General features: G+C 33.0%; 1 protein-coding gene across 3 annotated transcripts in view; it reads right to left on the bottom strand.

The window, feature by feature from the left end:
* The window catches only part of HOOK1 (hook microtubule tethering protein 1), a 69563-nt gene that overhangs the window by 16850 nt on the left and 33315 nt on the right, over nucleotides 1-19398 (bottom strand). For all 3 annotated transcript variants that reach the window (XM_025362169.1, XM_025362160.1, XM_025362178.1), the window contains 9 exons: nucleotides 18219-18359; nucleotides 16904-17105; nucleotides 16241-16351; nucleotides 7086-7173; nucleotides 6543-6603; nucleotides 5292-5432; nucleotides 2732-2825; nucleotides 954-988; nucleotides 379-461 (listed from right to left, as the gene is read on the bottom strand). In XM_025362169.1, the coding sequence (XP_025217954.1) occupies nucleotides 379-461; nucleotides 954-988; nucleotides 2732-2825; nucleotides 5292-5432; nucleotides 6543-6603; nucleotides 7086-7173; nucleotides 16241-16351; nucleotides 16904-17105; nucleotides 18219-18359 (956 nt within the window). The remainder of the gene's footprint in view (nucleotides 1-378; nucleotides 462-953; nucleotides 989-2731; nucleotides 2826-5291; nucleotides 5433-6542; nucleotides 6604-7085; nucleotides 7174-16240; nucleotides 16352-16903; nucleotides 17106-18218; nucleotides 18360-19398) is intronic.

Raw genomic sequence — 19398 nt, 5'->3', positions numbered from 1 at the left:
TTTTCTCCTTTCTATCAAGTATAAGTAGCAAATATACCTTACAGTAAGCACAATCACAGGAAAAACAAAGAATTTCCACACAATGTTTTAAAGGTCATATCAATCTGATTTGAAATCGTTTTTATCCACATTTCCACAGATTAATTTTATTTTTTAATGTTTGATACTCCCATATATCCATCAATTCATTTTATTATTTTTTGCTTTAATAATATATCATTTATTGACTTCAGCACTAAAAATTATCATAGTCCTTATTTACAATATATGTATCTACACATTGTGCAAAAATTTACACATAGACCTTGCATCCTTCAGTAAAAAAGAGTAAGTCTTTGGATAAACTATTGTCTGATCCAAGTTTTCACAGATACCTACCATTTTGATTTATATCTGGCTGAAGATCTTCAATGAGCTCTTGTTTCTTCTGTAATTCTTCATGGACCTCTGTGAGTTTTTCCCTAAGTGGTAGAAAAAGCATGGAGACTGGTCTCTGGCATATAACATTTGTGGATCTTAGGCAAGTTGCTTTCTGACCCTTGGTTCCACACCTGTGAAATGGGAATACTGTCTGCCTGACTACAGGGGTTGTCATGAGGATGTAAACAGGCACATAGCAGGTGCCAAAAAGGTTAAATTGTTTCCCTTGCCACACTTGCTTCCTAAGAAAGTAAAATATTTTACACGTTTAACATCCCATATAATCTAGTTGTGATAGTTATCTGTTTTTTTAAACTTTTGAAATGATATTAACAACTGAAAAATGTAGGAGTTTGGGATGGGGGTAGCAGGCAGGCTGAATCTTTAGCGTGCTTTTCACTTTTTGCAGCAAGTATATCAATTAGCATCAGGATATTTGCTTTTCTAAACAAAATACAAAAAGGAGATTAACTTTAGAGGCTTTTACAACTCCTCCCTTCTCATATTTGAAAAGAAATATCAGTTTTACTTACATATGAGCTTCCAACTTCTGCTTTAATTTGCTGGACTATAAAATTTAAAAAAAATTGCTGTAAGATGACTATCTTGACAAAGGTCAATTTTCCAGACATCTAAATCTCTTTACCTTCTTTTGAAGGTGTACCAGGCAAAATTATAAATATTTTTTAAATTTGTATTTCTAGTAACACACTTTAAGAAGCATAAACTTTTTAGGTTTTTTTTTTACTTCAAAAAGGAAAGGAAAAATAGAAAATGAAATATAAAAGCATACGACAGAAAGAAAAATGCCTCATATTTCTGAATGTAATAAAAATTAAATCTGAACTTGAAAAACAGCAAATGCAAGCTGAATGTGACATACTGAGGAGTATCAAACATTAAAATATTTAGAAACTCAATTATTCAGAATAAAAATTTTAAGATTTTGAGCCTCTTATGAGGAACAAACTTAAAGATCTAAAATAATTACCTTTATAATACAATTTTATTATTATAGTTGCAAATCCTTTAATAACTAACACCAAAATGAAGCAACTGAATATTGTTAAAAAGCAAAATTTTAAACATACAATTTCTCCTTTTAAAAAACAGTACTTTAAATTGCAATAGTCGTTCCACACCTACTGTATAGGTGAAGTGTTTAAAATATATAATCTGAAATATGAGTTGGATACCAATATATTAAAATAATAAAGACATTTGTCTTTAAAACACTGCAAGCCAAAATGTGCTCTTCCAAAAAGACCTCATTTTAAAAGTATTCTCTAGTGTGGCTTAAAATAATATTTGTATTAGAGAAGTTACAATACCGTATATATGCACATATGAGATGCCGCCATGCATGAGACGATTTCTATTTTCCAAGCCCCCAGGGAAAAAAAAAGAAAATAATATAAAGCATATAAAAGACAGAAAGGAAATGCAACTCTTTCAATTTTCCTTTTCATCTCTTTACTTACTCTGCATGGTTTCCTCCCCCATCAACACAGGTATAATCATCTACATTCTATCTAATCTCAATCAATCAAGATATCCCTAACACATATCTAGTCTTTTCCTTGTTATTTTTAATTAAGTTAATCACTCTCTCAATCACTACTTCTTTCTCTTCACATAAAAAGATCAAACTATAGAATAGTTGCTAGGTATAGTCAGATTTTGGCTAAGTTTGATATCTTTTAAATCCTCTTATCTCTGCCCTCACAATATCTGCCATCAAAAATCATCAGAAAACGGTAAGGCCATGAATCATTAAGGAAGGAGGAAGAAATGAGTGATGCCTCCAAGGCTGCATTAAGGTTTCTGTCCTTCAGAGATGGATATAATCCATTTTTAGCATGCTCTTTAGGTAGAAATCATTTTCCCATTCTCTCTTTTCCTATTAGAAGGTTTCCTCAATTCTGATTGCTAATTATTTGGATTTTTCTCAGGCCAGCCCTGTTGGAATTCCAGCAGAACTATGAAGCCCTCAATTGTAGTATGCTCTCAATCAAGAATCATCATGAACTTTGGTATAGCTGTTGAATGATGCTGAATGATGATCAAGAATCATCATGAACATTGGTATAGCTGCTGAAGTAGGACAGACAGAAATCACCTTCCAATGTAGATGATCAACTGACAGGCTCCAAGTTGGCAAAATCACTGCATCTATTATGCAGATATATACGGTATTTAAGGGTTTTCTCAATGATAAGGGCTGCACTTTCTAATACAAGATTAGTTTGGGCATCATAACCTATTAAAGAAAAGCCATACACAGCAGAATTATAATTTCTAAGTTACTTACACTTTCGCCTTCAGACTTGGAACCTTGTTCCTGTAAAGACTTCTGGAGGTCCTCAATCTGCTGCTGCAATTCTCTAATACGCTCTTTGCTCAGCCTATTGTAAGATGGGTCATAAGCATTTACTTGTATTGAAAGTCAAAGCAGTTAAGGATCTACAAAGGTACATTCAGTTAGCAATTTAACTAAAATATGTTTTTATAGCAATGACAAATGTGGAATAATTATCTGTGCCTAGGTACAATAGGAAGTAGGGCAGACTGCTTCTAAGGAAATATTTTTTAAAAGAAAACTTTTTTCTTGAAAGTACATATGCCTACATTTAAAATTTTAAGGAACTTAAATGTCGGTGGCAAAAACATTTCTACACTGTACTCACTGGTAGAAAAATCAGAAAACCAGCTCAATTTTTCTATAGTTGTATTTTCAATGAATGAAAACTAGATTTCCATCTTCTGTTTCAGATTTCACAGTGTATTGGAAGAGGAAAGTCCCCATTTTCCAATCATTTCCACATGTTTTTTTAAATTTAAATTAAAGGGACTACCACTAGCAACTAATGCAGATTCTAATGTGGCAATATCTCATTCTTTAAAACTCTGCTTAAGAGTTACTTCCACAGGAAGTTACCAGCAACAGTTAGCATCTCCCTCTCCCTCTATGTATATCCACACATACACGCTCACCTGCCTGTTATAATATCCCATTGTTGTAGTTATCACATAATATAGCAATTATCTATTTACATGTCTACCTTCCTATGTTAATTCCTTAAAAGCTTAAATAATTTCCCCAGTGTTAACAACTGGTATTGAACTGAATAAGATAGTAATATTTAGTGCTCTTCAGAAAAGTGTTAACAACTGGTATTAAACTGAGTAAGATGGTAATATTTAAGGGTCTCTTCAGAAAAGTGCCAACAACTGGTATTGAACTGAATAAAATAGTAATATTTAATGGCCTCTTTAGAAAACTAAATTATCATTCTTATTTTAACCACAGTTTATGTAACATTATACACACAAGTTACACACAAGTTTGAGAAAGGTAAGATTCAAGTGTGTCTAAAATTTCTGTTGGTGTCTAGGATTCAATAAAAGTTAAATAAGTCTAAATACCCTTATAGTAAGTGTGCCATTTATAACAGGCAAGTTACCATAGTAGTTAAGAGTAAAGACTCAGTAATCAGATTGACAGAGAGTTCATTATGGAGGATCTAGAACTACTAGCTGTATAACTTTAGGTAAGTTATTTAACTTCTCCGTATCCATATTCCTTATCCATAGAAAAAGAGCTAATCATGGTTACTATTTCATAGAGTTACTATGACGATTTACTGAGTTAATAGCAAAAAAGTACTTAGAAAAGCATATTATTATTATAAGTTTTGAGCACTTCATTGATACCACATAAGCACATCATTTGCTTTAAGCTCATTATCTGTAGTCTTCCTAATAACTTGTATTTACACCTGAAGACACTGAGTGTAAGTTTAAGCAGTCTGTCCAGAAACAGTTAATAAGTTAAATTAGAAGTGGGATTTAAATTTGATTCCACAATCTAGATCTCATCTATGCACTAGACTTCAGTAGAAAGCCAAACTGTCATTTATTCATTTGTCAAATTTCATGAATTGTGAACATATCTAAATGAAATTCAAGAATAAGTAGCCTGGTGGGCTGGACGCAGTGGCTCATGCTTATAATCCCAGCAACTTTGGAAGGCTGAGGCAGGTGGATTACATGAGGTCAGCAGTTCGGGACCAGCCCAGCCAACATGGTGAAGCCCCTATCTACTAATAATACAGAAATTGGCCGGGCATAGCGGCTCATGCCTATAATCCCAGCACTTTGGGAGGCCGGGGCGGGTGGATCATGAGGTTAGAAGATCGAGACCAGTCTGGTCAACATGGTGAAACCCCATCTCCACTAAAAATATAAAAAAAATTAGACAGGCATAGTGGTGTGCACCTGTAGTCCCATCTACTTGGGAGGCTGAGGCAGGAGAATCACTTGAACCCGTGAGGTGGAGGTTGCAGTGAGCTGAGATCGCACTACTGCACTCCAGCCTGGGTGACAGAGCAAGACTGCATCTCAAAAAAAAAAAAAAAAAGAAAAGAAAAGGAAACAAATACAGAAATTAGCCAGGCATAGTCGTGCATGTCTCTAATTGCAGCTACTTGGGAGGATGAGGCATGAAAATCACTTGAACCGGGGAGGTGGAAGCTGCAATGAACAGAGATCGTGCCACTGCACTCCAGCCTGGGCGACAGAGCGAGACTGTTCAAAAAAAATAAAAAGAGTAAGTAGCCTGGTTAACCAAGACTGCTGAAATTAACAGCTTATCCATATATTTTATAAACATAACTGAAATGAATCACTTGACTTATTTCACAGAGTGAAGCTTATAGTAATGAAAGACTACTAACAAAAAAAAAAATTGAACTATTTCTAGGTAATTCTAATTACTTTAACTACAATAATATTTTCCATTTCTGTGAATCAAGATTTTGTGGCTCAGTAATTAAATCACCCATATTTTCAATTACTAAGGAGCACATCACCTCTGCTCAGTTTCCAGTTCATTCATTTTACGGTGTTTCTGTTCTAGCTGCTCCTGAAGTTCCTCAATACGTTCATTCTCAGAGCCTTCTTGCTGTAAGCGAAGCATCTTATTTTCATGTTGCAGTCGAATAAACACCTCCCTGATGTTACAAAACAAAATCTTTTTTTAATTTTTAAAAATATGAGTCATTATGTTCTTTAGTTAAAAAAAAGGAAATTCCTTTTCACTCAATAGCTACCATTTTAAGATGCAAGCCGGACCAGCTAGCACAGCTGGTAGGGCATGAAACTCTCAAACTGCAGCAAAAACTTCTGAAAGTGTTTAAGAAAAAATTATGTATACTACAAGACTGTGCCTTTAAAAAAGGCAGTAAAATTTTATAGGTACCACATAGGATTATGCTATAAATCATTAAGTTGTATATTATACCATTCCTGAAGAGATAATAGAAATTATTTTACTTTGGTAATTTAGAAAATATTTGTTAAAGGAAACAAATAGTATATGCTTAGAAAACACATAAAAGAAAAGCAATAGATTTAAGAAACTATAGTTTGACTAAACTTTTAAGATATACTTTATAATGGCAATAAGACAGTTTCTAGATCTTTTGTTTCTGAAAAAAATTGTATTAAAGATTTACATGTACTTTTTAAAACTGCAACTTTTATTGTTTGCATTAAATACGGAAGTAATACTCTCCCTTAGTTGTTCCCCTGCCAAATCCCATTCCTCAAAAGCAACTAATTTCAATTAATCCCAATTTTTGTTCTTCTGAATGCCAACAGCATAACTCTACAAAAAAAGCTCATATGGCTATTTTTTATAATTACTAATTTTAATTTAATGATTGACTCCCCACTAAGCAAGATAAGTAACTTTTCTTGCTTTATACATTTACCACTTCCCCCATCAAAGGCTTGTAAATCCTATTTATTTTTGTTTTCTAATAATTTTCTAACTTTATATACTTAAACCTCCCTAGTTAAAGCAATTATAACATAGCACTTGGGGGTCATGTCATGTTATAAAAACTAGAATATGTTATTCAAGGGTTTGTGAAATTTTACTTCTGATAAAATTTTAAATTGCTGTGGTAGCAATAAGAATCTGATTTAGAAAGTTTAAGTAGATCAAACAGTAATTTTCAGCTCTATGAGTCATAAGTTTTTAAAGGCCAAGACATTTACAAAAAAGAACAAAATTATAATATTAAATATAATTCTATCAAATTACAAAACAAATTTACCTATATTCCACTGGCATAATCTCAGCAGCAAGATTCTCATAACTTTTTGCAGCAGATGCACCTAGAAAATAACAAAAAATAAATTCGCATTTCAGTATTTCAACTATTTTTTTAAAAATCCTCTCTCCCTCCTTGCCTCCCTCCCTCACTCCCTGCCTGCCTGCCTTTTTCTTTCTTTCGATAGGGTCTCTCTCTGTCAAGAAACCTTCCCTTCCCGTCCCTCCCCTCCCCTCCCCTCCCCTCCCCTCCCCTCCCCTTTCCTTTCTTTCTTTACCCTCCCTCCCTCCTTCCTTCCTTCCTTCTTTCCTCTCTTTCTCTGTTTCTCTGTTTCTCTCTTTCACACCAAGGCTGGAGTACAGTGGTACAATCATAGCTCACTGCAACTTCAAACTCCTAGGCTCAAGTGATCCTCCCGCCTTGGCCTCCCAAGTAGCTAGGACTATAGGTATGCACCACCATGACAGGTTAAGTTTTTATTTTTTGTTGAATGGGGTCTCACTGTGTTGCCCTGGCTGAAACTTTTCTAAATCTAACAAAAGTAACCTGTTTGGTTTAGGTGGTCCTGTTGTACTTGTGAACATCGAAGCTCTTCATTCGTTTCTTTCAAAGTATCACGCTGCTCAATTAGTCTCTGAAAAGAATTGTTGATATCAGCAAAGTATTTAATTCTGCCTATAAACAATGTACTTTATGCTTACAATAATTTATCTTAACTAGTTTAATAGTTGTTGCTTAATTTTAAGTGACAATGTTTTAGTTTTAAGAGGCTCATTTCTTAAGTTACATAAATAATGTGTCTTTATACATGGTTTTGACTTCCCCATCAGATAGCTTATCTTTGAACAAAATGAATGCAATTATGTAACAGAGGACAGATATGCGACTGGAGTAATAAAAAAGCATGGACTTTGGAGGCATAAAGATCATGGTTTGAATACCAATTTCACCACTTCCTAGCTATACTGTCTTAGGCAACTTATATAACTCTTTGGCTTTAGTATATATAACTTCAAAATAGGAATACCGATACATAAACCTTGCAAAGGTATTCTGAATAACAAAGGTGGTATTAGTCAAGGATCTAGAATATAGGTTGGCGTGTAAGAGATGTTGGAGACCAGTTACTTCTTTTTACCACTGTTGTGAAACTCAACTGGAAGAAGTGATAAGTAGTATCCTGGAGGTACACATTGGTAGAAAAACACCATTTCCCAAGGACAGCAAGCTGGTACTTCATATCATTGACTATTTTATTTTAGAGCCTACACCAATGACAAACTTCTAGGTTATGGACAGAAGGCTCACGTTTAAATCATTTTCCCAGAATGTGAAAAATACCACTGAATATAAAGTCATGTATTAAATGCTGTTATGTTCCAAGTCAATAAACAAAGCCCTAATTAGTCCATTACATGTTTCAAATCAATTTAGCAGTAAATTGGTAACTGATTCAAGGGGTCCATAGGTGCCTTAAGGATCTCTGAACCCTATAGGTTGGAAATCTAGCAGGAGCAGGCACAAAGACCTCTGTAAATCTGTTCCTCCATTAATGTAATGCACACACTAGCACATTTGTCATTATCAACTATTTCAGAATTCTGGGAATAAATCAAAGGCCTATAACAGGTGAGCATTTATTAAAGCAAACCTGCTAAACCTTGGTTAGAACAGCAAGCTTTTTGCTCTTTTAACTTTTCTAACTACTATTCCCGTCTCCCCAGCTCTGCAGTAACCTTGAAAACAGACAGCCTTTCCATCGCTGTAGCTGTGAAAACCAGCAGCTCTAGCAGCCACCAGAATGGGTAGAGACTGGATGGATATGGGGCTCCCTTAAAAAGCCCCATTCACAGAGAATTGTCACTGTTTAACCTGTCTTGCAGCGCCCTAAACCCCATTTATAGGGTCTCTTCATGATTTGACCTGAGTCACTGCTTGCTCTGCACGAAGTATTTCCAAGACATTAGGCAAACAGAATCATCAGCAACTGTTTGCCACCACAGGTATGAAGGCTATGATAATGGCTGCAGTACACAAGAGCCTGACCAAAAATTTGCAAGAAAGATCTGAGAAACAAGATGCCCATAGGAATCTTTAAAAAGCTCTGATATGTTCCCAGAGATCTCGAAGGTCAGCCAAGTACAGGGCTGTGCACATGCCCAGAAAAGACATGAGAGGGCCCCCATTGTCTCAGCACTGTATAAACATGAGGCCCTGAGCAAACAGGAAGGCAAAGGCAGAGTTTCAAACTGCCTAAGCAATGAAGGTGTTTTCCAACACACATAATGTCACAGCCTTTACCAAAGGCTCAAGGATCTCTGACCAATCATGAACTAACCACAGTGGTAAATGAGCAGAGACATCAGTGGCTACACAATACAAAGAATGCAGGTTTTACAGAATTAGTCCCAAAAAAGTCACTTAAAAACACAAACAGCAACAACAATAAACCCTAAGACTGGAAAAAATCTGATTTCCAGATTTGAAATTTTATATTATTTTAAATGTCAGATTTTCAACAAAAATACAAAATACACAAAGAAACAGAATAGCCTACACACAGGGTAAAAAAAAAAAAAAAGTTAACAAACAGCCAGTGAGGGTGCTGAGAACAATAAATCACATAAAAAATTCACTATTGGGGCTGGTTGTGGTGGCTCATGCCTGGAATCCCAGTACTTTAAGAGGCCAAGGTGAAAGGATTGTTTGAGGCCAGGAGTTCAAGACCAACCTGGCCAACATAGTGAGTCCCCATGTCTAAAAAAATTAAAATTAAAATTAAAAAAAGCAAAGCAAAACAAACAAACAATTCACTATGGGAGACTGAGGTAGGCAGATCCCCAGGAATTTGGCCAGCCTGGGCAACATGGCAAACCCTGTCTCTACAAAAAAAAAAAAAAATATATATATATATATACACACACACACACACACACACACACACACACAAATTAGCTGGGTATGGTGGAGTGTGCTTGTAGTCCCAACTACTAGGGAGACTGAGGCAAGAGGATTGCTTGATGCCCAAACGGTTAAGGCTTCAATGAGCCATGATTGCACCACTGCACTCCAGCCTGGATGACAGAGCAAATCCATGTCTCAAAAAACAACAACAACAACAACAAAAAACAGTAGATGGGCTCACTGCAGACTTCAGCAGAAGAGTATCAGAGAGCTATAAGACACCATCAAGTGTGCCAATATACACATAACAGGAAACCCAGAAGAAGAGAAAAATTGCTAAAAACTTGCCAAATTTTATGAAAATTTATAAAATTTCCTTATTCTTTAAAAATGGCACATGCATGCAAATGTTTGCTGCAACACTATTCATAATAGCAAAATCATGGAATCAGTCTAAATGTCCATTAATAACAGATTGGATAAAGAAAATGTGGTACATATACACCACGGAATACTATGCAGCTATAAAAAAGAACAAGATCATGTCTTTTGCAGGAACATAGATGGAGGTGGAGGCTATTATACTTAGCAAACTAACACAGGAACAGAAAACCAAATACCACATGTTCTCACAAGTGGAAGCTAAATGATGAGAACTCATGAACACAAAGAAGGGAACAATAGACACTGGGGTTTACTTGAGAGCGGAGGGTTGGTGGAGAGAGAGGAGCAGAAAAGATAACTATTGGGTACTAGGCTTAATACCTGGTTGAGGAAACAATCTTTACAACAAATCCCCATGACATGAGTTTACCTATATAACAAACCTTCATATGTATCCCTGAACCTAAAATAAAGTGTTCTTTTTTGTTTGTTTTTGCTTAAAAAAAAAAAAGGTTTGCTCTAGTTCTTTGAACATACTTAGAATAGCTCTCTCTATATTAGTCTAGTATATCCACCCATTAGGACACTTCACTGGCTGTTTCTGTTGACTGCTTCTTCTTCTTGTTGTTTTACCATGTATAGGCTACCTTGTTTCTTTGTATATCTTGCATTTTTGTTGAAAACCTGACATTTAAATAATATAATATTTCAAATCTGGAAATCGAATTTTTTCCAACCTTGGATCATCAATCTACAGTTCTAAGAAGCTCAACAAATTCAAAGTACAATAAACTAAAAGGGATCCACACACCTGGATATATCAAAGTCAAACTGCTGAAAGCCAAGGGCAAAGTGAAAATCTTGAAAGCAGCAAGAGAACAAGGATTCATCACATAAAAGGAGCCTTAATAAGATTAACAGCAGATTTCTCATCAAATAATGGAGGCCATAATACAGTAGGATGACATAAAATGCTAAAAGAAAAAGACTGTCAAACAAGAATTTTATATCTAGCAATACGTCATTTGAATATGAAAGATGAACTGAAATTTTTCCAAGAGTAAACAAAACAAAACAGAGAATATGTCATTAGCAGACTTTCTCTATAGAAAAATACTAAAAGGAATCCTTCAGGTTGAAATAAAAGGACATTAGTGAGTAATTTGAATTTAGCCAAAGAAACACCAACAGAGGTAACTATATACACAAATGTATTTTAATGGCTGGGCACAGTGGTTTATGCCTGTAATCCCAGCACTTTGGGAGGCCAAGGCAGGCAGATCACAAGGTCAGGAGTTTAAGACCAGCCTGACCAACATGGTGAAACCCCGTCTCTATTAAAAATACAAAAATTAGTCGGGCATGGTGGCGTGCGCCTGTAATCCCAGCTACTGAGGAGGCTGAGGCAGGAGAATCACTTGAACCCAGGAGGCAGAGGTTGTAGTGAGCCAAGATCGTGCCACTGCTCTCCAGCCTGGGCAACAGAGGGAGACTTCTTCTAAAAAAAAATATATATATACACACACACACACACACACACACACACATATACACAAATATATATACACACACATAAAATTAATGTATTTTTAACTCTTTTAGTCTACAATTTGATTTAAAAGACAATAGTACAAAGCATTAATTAAAAAACAGTATTAATGAGTTTAAATGTATAAAGATGTAATTTGTATGACAGTAATAGCATAAAGCAGAGGGGAGGAAAAGTTTTTATTTTGGAGTAGTTTTCAATATACTATTGAAATTAGATTTATCATTTACTCTAAATGGATTGTTTCAAGCTAAGATGCTAATTGTAATCCCCCATAACAACCATCAGAAAATAGCTTTTAAAAACTTGTAAAAGAAACTACGGAACTAAACTGGTATATTGAAAATAACACAAAAGAAAGCAGTAGTAGAAAAATGGAGGAGAAAAAAATACATATAGAAAACAAATAAAATGGCAGATCTAAATGCCATTTTTATCAGTAATTACATTAAATGTAAATGGATTACAAACTCCAATCGAAAAGCAAATACTGGCAGAATTGATTAAAAACGATCTAAGTAAATGCTAAGTGAAAGAAATAGACCTTAGTATCAAAGACACAAATAATAGTTTGAAAATCAAAGGGTGAAAAAAATGATGCAAACAGTAACCAAAAGAAAGATACAGGACTATATTAATATTAAACAAAACAGACTTTAAGACAAATACGGTAACCAGAAAAAAGAGAGACATTAGAAAAATCAATCTATCAGGAAGATATAACAATTACAAACATAAATGAATCTAACAGACCTAAAATACACAAGGTAAAAATTGACGAAATTAAAGGGAAAAAGAGATGATGTAACAACAATTGGAAATATCTGTATCCTAATTTCAATAATAGATAGAACTATACAAAAAGATTCAAGGTAGAATACTTGAACAATACTATAAACCAACTAGACCTAACTGACGTATAAATACTTTACCCAACAGTAGAATACACATTTTTTTAAAAATCCACATGGAACACTCTGCAGAACAGACCATATGGTAGGCCATAAAACAGGGCTCAATAAATTTAAAAGGACTGAATGCACACAAAGTATGTTCTCTGACCACAATGGAATTAAATAAATCAATGACACAAGGAGATTTAGGATATTCACAAATATATGTGAAAATTGAGCAAGATACTCATAAGTAACCAATGTGTCAAAGAAGAAATCATAAGGGAAAATAAATTCAAAAGAATTAAACAAAAATGCAATATGCCAAAACACGTAACGTAGCAAAATAAATCCTAAGGCAAATTTACAGCTGTATCTATATTAAAAAAAAAAATCAAGAAAAATTCCAAATCAGTAACTTAACTTTCTATCTTAACTAGAAAAAAAATACTTACATACAAACTAATTTCTGTTCCTTTGCCAATAAATTATTAAAGATTAGAGTAAAAATAAATAAAATAGAGAATAGAAAACAAATTGTAAAACCACAAGTTAGTTCTTTGAAAAGATGAACAAAATTGAAAAATCTTTAGCGAAACAAATCAAGAAAAAAACAAAAACAGAGAAATTCAAATTACAGAAATCACAAATAAAGGACAGGATATCACTACTTAGCAAAATTCCCTGGTTTCTCACAGAAATGAAGAAGAAACAACAATAGACAACTGTATGCCAATAAATTAGATAAATTAAATTGACAAATCTCTAGACAGACACAAATTAGTAACACTAGCTCAAGAAGTCACAGAATAGCTGAATAGACCTACAGCAACTAAAAAGATTGAATCAGTAATTTGTTAACTTCCTACAAATAAAGCTCAGGTCCAGAAAACTGAACTCCACAAAAGATTTAAAGAAGAATTAATACCAATTTTCATGAACTTTCCCAAAACATAAAAACGTGGGAAAATGTCTCAACTCACTCTATGTGGCCAGTGATACCAAAACCAGGTGATGGCCTCACAAGTACATTACAAACCAATATCCCTTATAATACCTATGGAAAAATCTTCAATGAAATATTTGCAAACTGAATCTGGCAACATACTTTTTAAAGTATATATTATGAACAAGTTGAATTTATCTCAGTAATGCAAGATCGGTTTAAAAAAAATCAATGTAATACATCATATTAATATAATAAAGTACAAATACTATATATCATCTCATTGATCCAGAAAAAGCATCTGACACAATCCAATACTCTTTTATAACAGAATGCAACCAACTACAAATAGAAGGAAACTTCTTCAACCTTACAGAGGGCATCCAAACACAAAAATGAAAAGAAATAACTCACAGCTAATATCATACATAATGGTGAAAAATCCAATGCTCTTCCCCTAAGATCAGAACCTAAAGAATGATATCTGTTCTTTCCACTTTTGTTTAACATCGTACTGACAATTCTAGCCAGTACAATTTAGCAAGAAAAATAAAAAGTATCAGGATTGCAAATGAAGAAGTAAAACCAATTCTATTTGCAGATGTCCTAATCTTATATATAGAAAATCCTGAGAAACTCACCTAAAAACTATAACTAGTAAACAAATTCAACAAGTCTGGAAGATTCATGATCAATGCACAAAACTCCATTAAATTTCTATATATTAGCAGTAAACAAATCCAAAAATGATCTTGATAAAAGAATTTTATTTAAAATAACAACAAAAACAATGAAACACTTAGGAATACATGTTTAAAAGGTGCCAGTCTTGCACATTGAAAACTATAAAACATTGTTGAAGGACACTTAAGATCTAAATAAATGAAATGATATCCCACATTCATGGATCAGAAAATTAATACTGTTAAGTGGCAACATTTCTAAATTAATCTACAGATCAAGAAGTTCTTACAAAAATCTCAGCTGCCTTTTTTTTTTTTTTTTTTTTTTTTTTTTGCCAGAGTTGACAAGCTGATTTTAAGATTCACATGAAAATGCTTGGGAGTCAGAATAACAAAAACAGCCTTGAAGAAGAATAAAGTTTGAAAACTCACCCTTTCCAATTTCAAAATATAACTACAAAACTACAGTAATCAATAATCAATATATGAGTGTGGTAGTAGCATAAGATTAGACATAAAGACCAATAATAAACCATTAAAAGACCACAAATAAACCCTTACATTTATGATCACATGATTTTTTAAACCTTTTTAATAGAAGTTATTTTCTAAGCAGTTTTAGGTTTTTGGAAAAATTAAATACAGGGTTCCTTTATATTCCTCTTATCCTCTTCTCACTCTGGTCTCCCCTATTATTACTATCTTGCATTTGTGTGGTAATATGTTAGAATTGATGAGCCAATGTTGATACACTGTTATTAACTAAAGTCCATCATTTATACTGTGGTTTACTCTTTTTGTTATACGCCCTATGAATTTTCATTAATGTATAATGACATGTATACACTATTAAAGTATGATGGCCAAGTGATTTTTAACAAGAATACCAAAGCAATTCGATGTAGTAAGAATAGTTTTATCAACTGGTGGTACTGGGACAACTGGATATCAACACACAAAAGAATAAAGCCAGATGCCTACCTCACACCATATACAAAATGGATCACAGACTAAATATAAGGGCTAAAACCATAAAACTGTTTAAATGAAAAACACAGGATAAATTCTTGTACCTTAGGTTACACAATGTTTTTTTTTTGCAAACATCACCCAAAAAGGACAAGTAACAAAAGGAAAAACAAGTAACTCTTATCTCATCAAAATGTAATACTTGGTGCTGCAAACTATATCATCAAGAAAGTGGGATGACAACACATAGAATAGAAAAAAAATTGCGAATCATATACCTGACAAGGAACTTGTATCTAGAATATATAAAAAACTATTCCAACTCAATAATTACAAAGCATATAACCTAAGTAAAACATGGGGAAAGGATTTGAAGAGGCATTTTTCCAAGGAAGATATACAAATGGCTAATAAGTACAAAAAAGATGCTCAACGACATTAGTCAGTAGAGAAATGCAAATCAAAAACACAACGACATGCCATTTTATATCCACTAGGATAGCTAAAATCAAAAAGATAATAAGTGTTGATAAAGATGTGAAGTTAAGCATGGTTACCGTATGACCCACCAATACCATTTCTGCCTATACACTCAAGAAAAATGAAAATATATCTAAATAAAAATTTGCACATAAACATTTATAGCAGCATTATTCATAACAGCCAAAAATCAAAAACAACCCAAATGTTCATAAACGCGTGAATGGATAAACAAAATGCCGTATATCCATACAATGGGGCATTATTCGGCAATAAAAAGGATAAAGCACTGATACATGCTACAACACAGATGAACCTTGCAAGAGTCAGTCACAAAAATCACCAAGTGTATGATTACATATTCTAGAAGGACTAGGAAAATCTGTAGACAGCAAGTAGATTAACAGTTGCTAAGAGTAGGGATGAGAGGATTAGAGTGCAGGGTAAATGGTGACCGACATGAGGTTTCTTTTTAGAGTGATGGCAGTGTTCTAAAGTATGATTATGATGATGGTAATACAACTCTGTGAATATACTAAAAACCACTGACTTGTATACCTTAGGTGACATTTATGATATGTCAATTAAATCTTAATAAAGCCAATACAAAATTATTATCTATGGTCCTTGATCCCAAGCAACTGACAGACTAGAATCAGAAAATATTCATTGAGACTTATGACCTTGGCTCTATCATTTCATCTACCATTGTGAAGAAAACTTTAAAAACTGAATGAAGATGTAAGTCATTTTTACAAGACACTTCTATGTCAAAAAATTCAATTTGGAGGAAGACAGAACTGGTAGACATCACCACCATTATAGAAACAGGAAGGGCATTACAAAACTAAAAGAACAATGAAATATTCCTTATCAATTATATATTTGCTTACCTCTTTTTCCTTAAGTAAAGCTTCGTGTTTTTCTTCAAGCCGTTTCATTTCAAACGCTAGTGTGTCTGCCCTTTTGGATTCAGAGGAAAGTTTAACGTGAAGATCTTGAACCTAATGTCAGAAACAAAAGGAAAAAAAAGTCCTTAAAAGTATATAAGTGCATAAATCTCAACAGTCTTTCAGAATTAAGTAAATGAAAAACTGATTAGGAATAAAATATCTATACTAAAATTGCAGTCTAATTCTAAATACTTGTGGAAAATAACACATAGACAAGAATTAACATAAAATTAAAAATAATCAAATAGTTTAGCCAAAAAAATTAAAAGTCAGCCTCCTAATGTTATTTAGTAAACAGCAAAACAGAATATTTCAGGTTACAGCTCCATTTTCTAATGCATTAACCCTGCTTACCAGAAATGCTAATAAACCATAAAATCTCAAAAGAAAAAATAATTTCAGAAGGTAGTAAAAAGGTAAAAGACCCAGATACCTCAAACTCAATTATCAATCCTTGAATTAAAATTAAAGAAAGAAATTAATCAGAGTAAGTTCATAGTTTATTATATGGAATGCTTCTCAATTTCTTTACCATTCTTAAGAAATCAAAAGGAATACCAAACTCTTACAATTCTATCAATTAAAAATTAAGATGTTTCTTACCTGCCTTTTGTATGTTTCTAATTGTGTACGTGCTGCATTTGCTTTTTTTAATTCTTCTTCTAAACTGACTGTATTATGCATATACATCATGTTGGTTTCCTGTAAAGTTTTCACCTGTTTGCGAAGATCATTCAGATCTTGTAGCTTCTGACGATATATCTCAACTGTTGACTCCAGTTTATTTGCTTTATCAGAGGTAGCCCTATAACAATAAAGACTAAGCATTACTGTATATAAACTAGTATATACTCATAATTTTACTCTGGCTGTAAAATGAATCTTCCAAACTATCACAAAAAAGAAAAAAGAAAAGTAAATGAGAGTGAGTGAGAAGAGGAAACTGTAAACATTGTGAGAACTTTGGAAACAGACTCCAGCCTAAATCCATTTAAAGTTCAACCTCTTTGGTATAAAGCCATCAAAATAAAAATGCTTCACACCTGACACACTAAATTATCAAACTATTTCATATATTAGCATAATGAATAAAAATAATAATTTTGTACATAAAATTAAACAATTCAGCTGCTCTGCAGCTTACAGGCCAACCTTCCTTTGTGTATAACATTCAGCATAGTTTCCTTCTAAGTATTTGACTTACTGTATTTAGGAAGCTGACTAAATTTATAAACTTGTCAGGCAAAGCACTTCCCTTTGGAGCTGTGCTTACCTGACTTAAATATATAAATAAACAAACAAATAAACCAAATCACTTCACTGTCACAAGCAGGTCCAAATTAATGGTTATACAAATTTGGTTTCAAATGAGTATTAGGAACTACAAAAAATAATTAAGAAAAATTAACAAAAAAAATAAAGATCACGTGGACAGACTGTTCACTGAGTAACATTTCATAAGAAAAAAGTAAATATAAACTTTATATTGCCAAATGACAATCCTCTCTAAAAGAAAGTTAGGATTCTTGCCTATATTTGATCTATAGTTTATTAAATGTCAAAATATGGATTGAGAATACATTTCCTTACACAAAAATTTCACAAAATATGATAGGTACAAGCAAGTCAAGTTAAACATATCTATAAGTACTCTGTTTACAAAATTTTAATTAAAGGTCTCATTTTGGATTTATGGGTTCTAATGTGAAAATGTCTTCAGAAGAATTGAGTATTATCCATGAACTGTAAGCCCAAACAACACACATAAAAGAAGTTAAAACTATCAGCCTGGATTAAAAACTGATCAATACTTGACATACAGGAATAATCCTATGAATCCCTGATTAAAATATGAAATACTTGAATTGACTAAATAGCTCAGAAATGGCATAATTATACTTTTTAAGACATGTCATACCTAAGAACATCTATTTCATCTTTCAGGGCTCTTGTTTCTTCCGCAAGACTAGTCAGTTCATCATTCCTATGCTGGAATTCGATTAGCTGCTTTTCAAGTTCTTCACAGTGAACACGGTAATCATCTTTTGCAGCTTCAAGCCTTGAACAAATAAAAAAGTAAGTATAACTTCTATGATTTGTTATAATTACATAATTATATAACTTGCATGACTATATATGCAAATGCATATATAACACTCAACACAATAAAATATTTGATGATGAATAAAACATGTATCAATAAATGCCAAAAGACTGAAATATCATGGAACATATTCTCTAATAATAAAGGTTAATTAAATTAGAAATCAGTCGCAATAAGAAGTCTAGAAAAGCTTTAAATCTTTGTAAATTAAACAACACATTCCTAAATAACCCACAAGTCAAGAAAAAAAATCACATTGGAATTTAGAAAATGTTTCAAACTAAACAATAACAAAAAGACAAGCAATCAAATTTGGGGGACAACACTAAACCAGTGCCTCTCAGTTTTAAAGGTTTATGTTAGAAAGAAAGAAAGGCTTAAAATCAATGATCTAAGTTTCAACTTTAAGAGGCTAGAGAAAGAAGAGAAACATAAATCCAAAGAAAGTATAAAGAAAGAAATCTAAAACCAATCATATAGGAAGCCAATAAAGGATGTTTGAAATATTAAGAAAACTGATGAACCTCTAGCAAGAGTGATCAAGAAAAATGAAAGAAAACCCAAGCAATATCAGGAATGTAAAGGAGTATGTATCATCTCATCTGCCACAGTCATTATAAGGATAAAAAGAGAATATTATGAACAACTTCATGTCGATAAATTCAATAACTTAAATAAACATATACACTGAATTTTAAGGATAAGAAGAGAATATTATGAACAACTTCATGTCAATAAGTTCAACAACTTAAATAAACACATACACTAAAAAATACAACTTACCAAACTGACACAAGATGAAATAGGAAATCTGAAAAGTCCTATGACCATTAAAGAAATTAAATTTGTCAGCAAAAATCCACTCACAAAGAAAACCATAGGTCCAAATTGTGTTACTGATAAACTGTATCACAATTTCAGAAAGAAATAACATTTTTACATAAACTCATAAAATAGAAGAAGAGAGAATATGCCTCAGTTATTCTATAAGACG

This window comes from Theropithecus gelada, chromosome 1 (genome assembly GCF_003255815.1).
Source record: "Theropithecus gelada isolate Dixy chromosome 1, Tgel_1.0, whole genome shotgun sequence".
In the NCBI taxonomy this organism is placed as follows: Eukaryota; Metazoa; Chordata; class Mammalia; order Primates; family Cercopithecidae; genus Theropithecus; species Theropithecus gelada.
The sequence above is the reverse complement of the archived record's forward strand: the minus strand, read 5'-3'. Positions and strand labels throughout refer to the sequence as shown.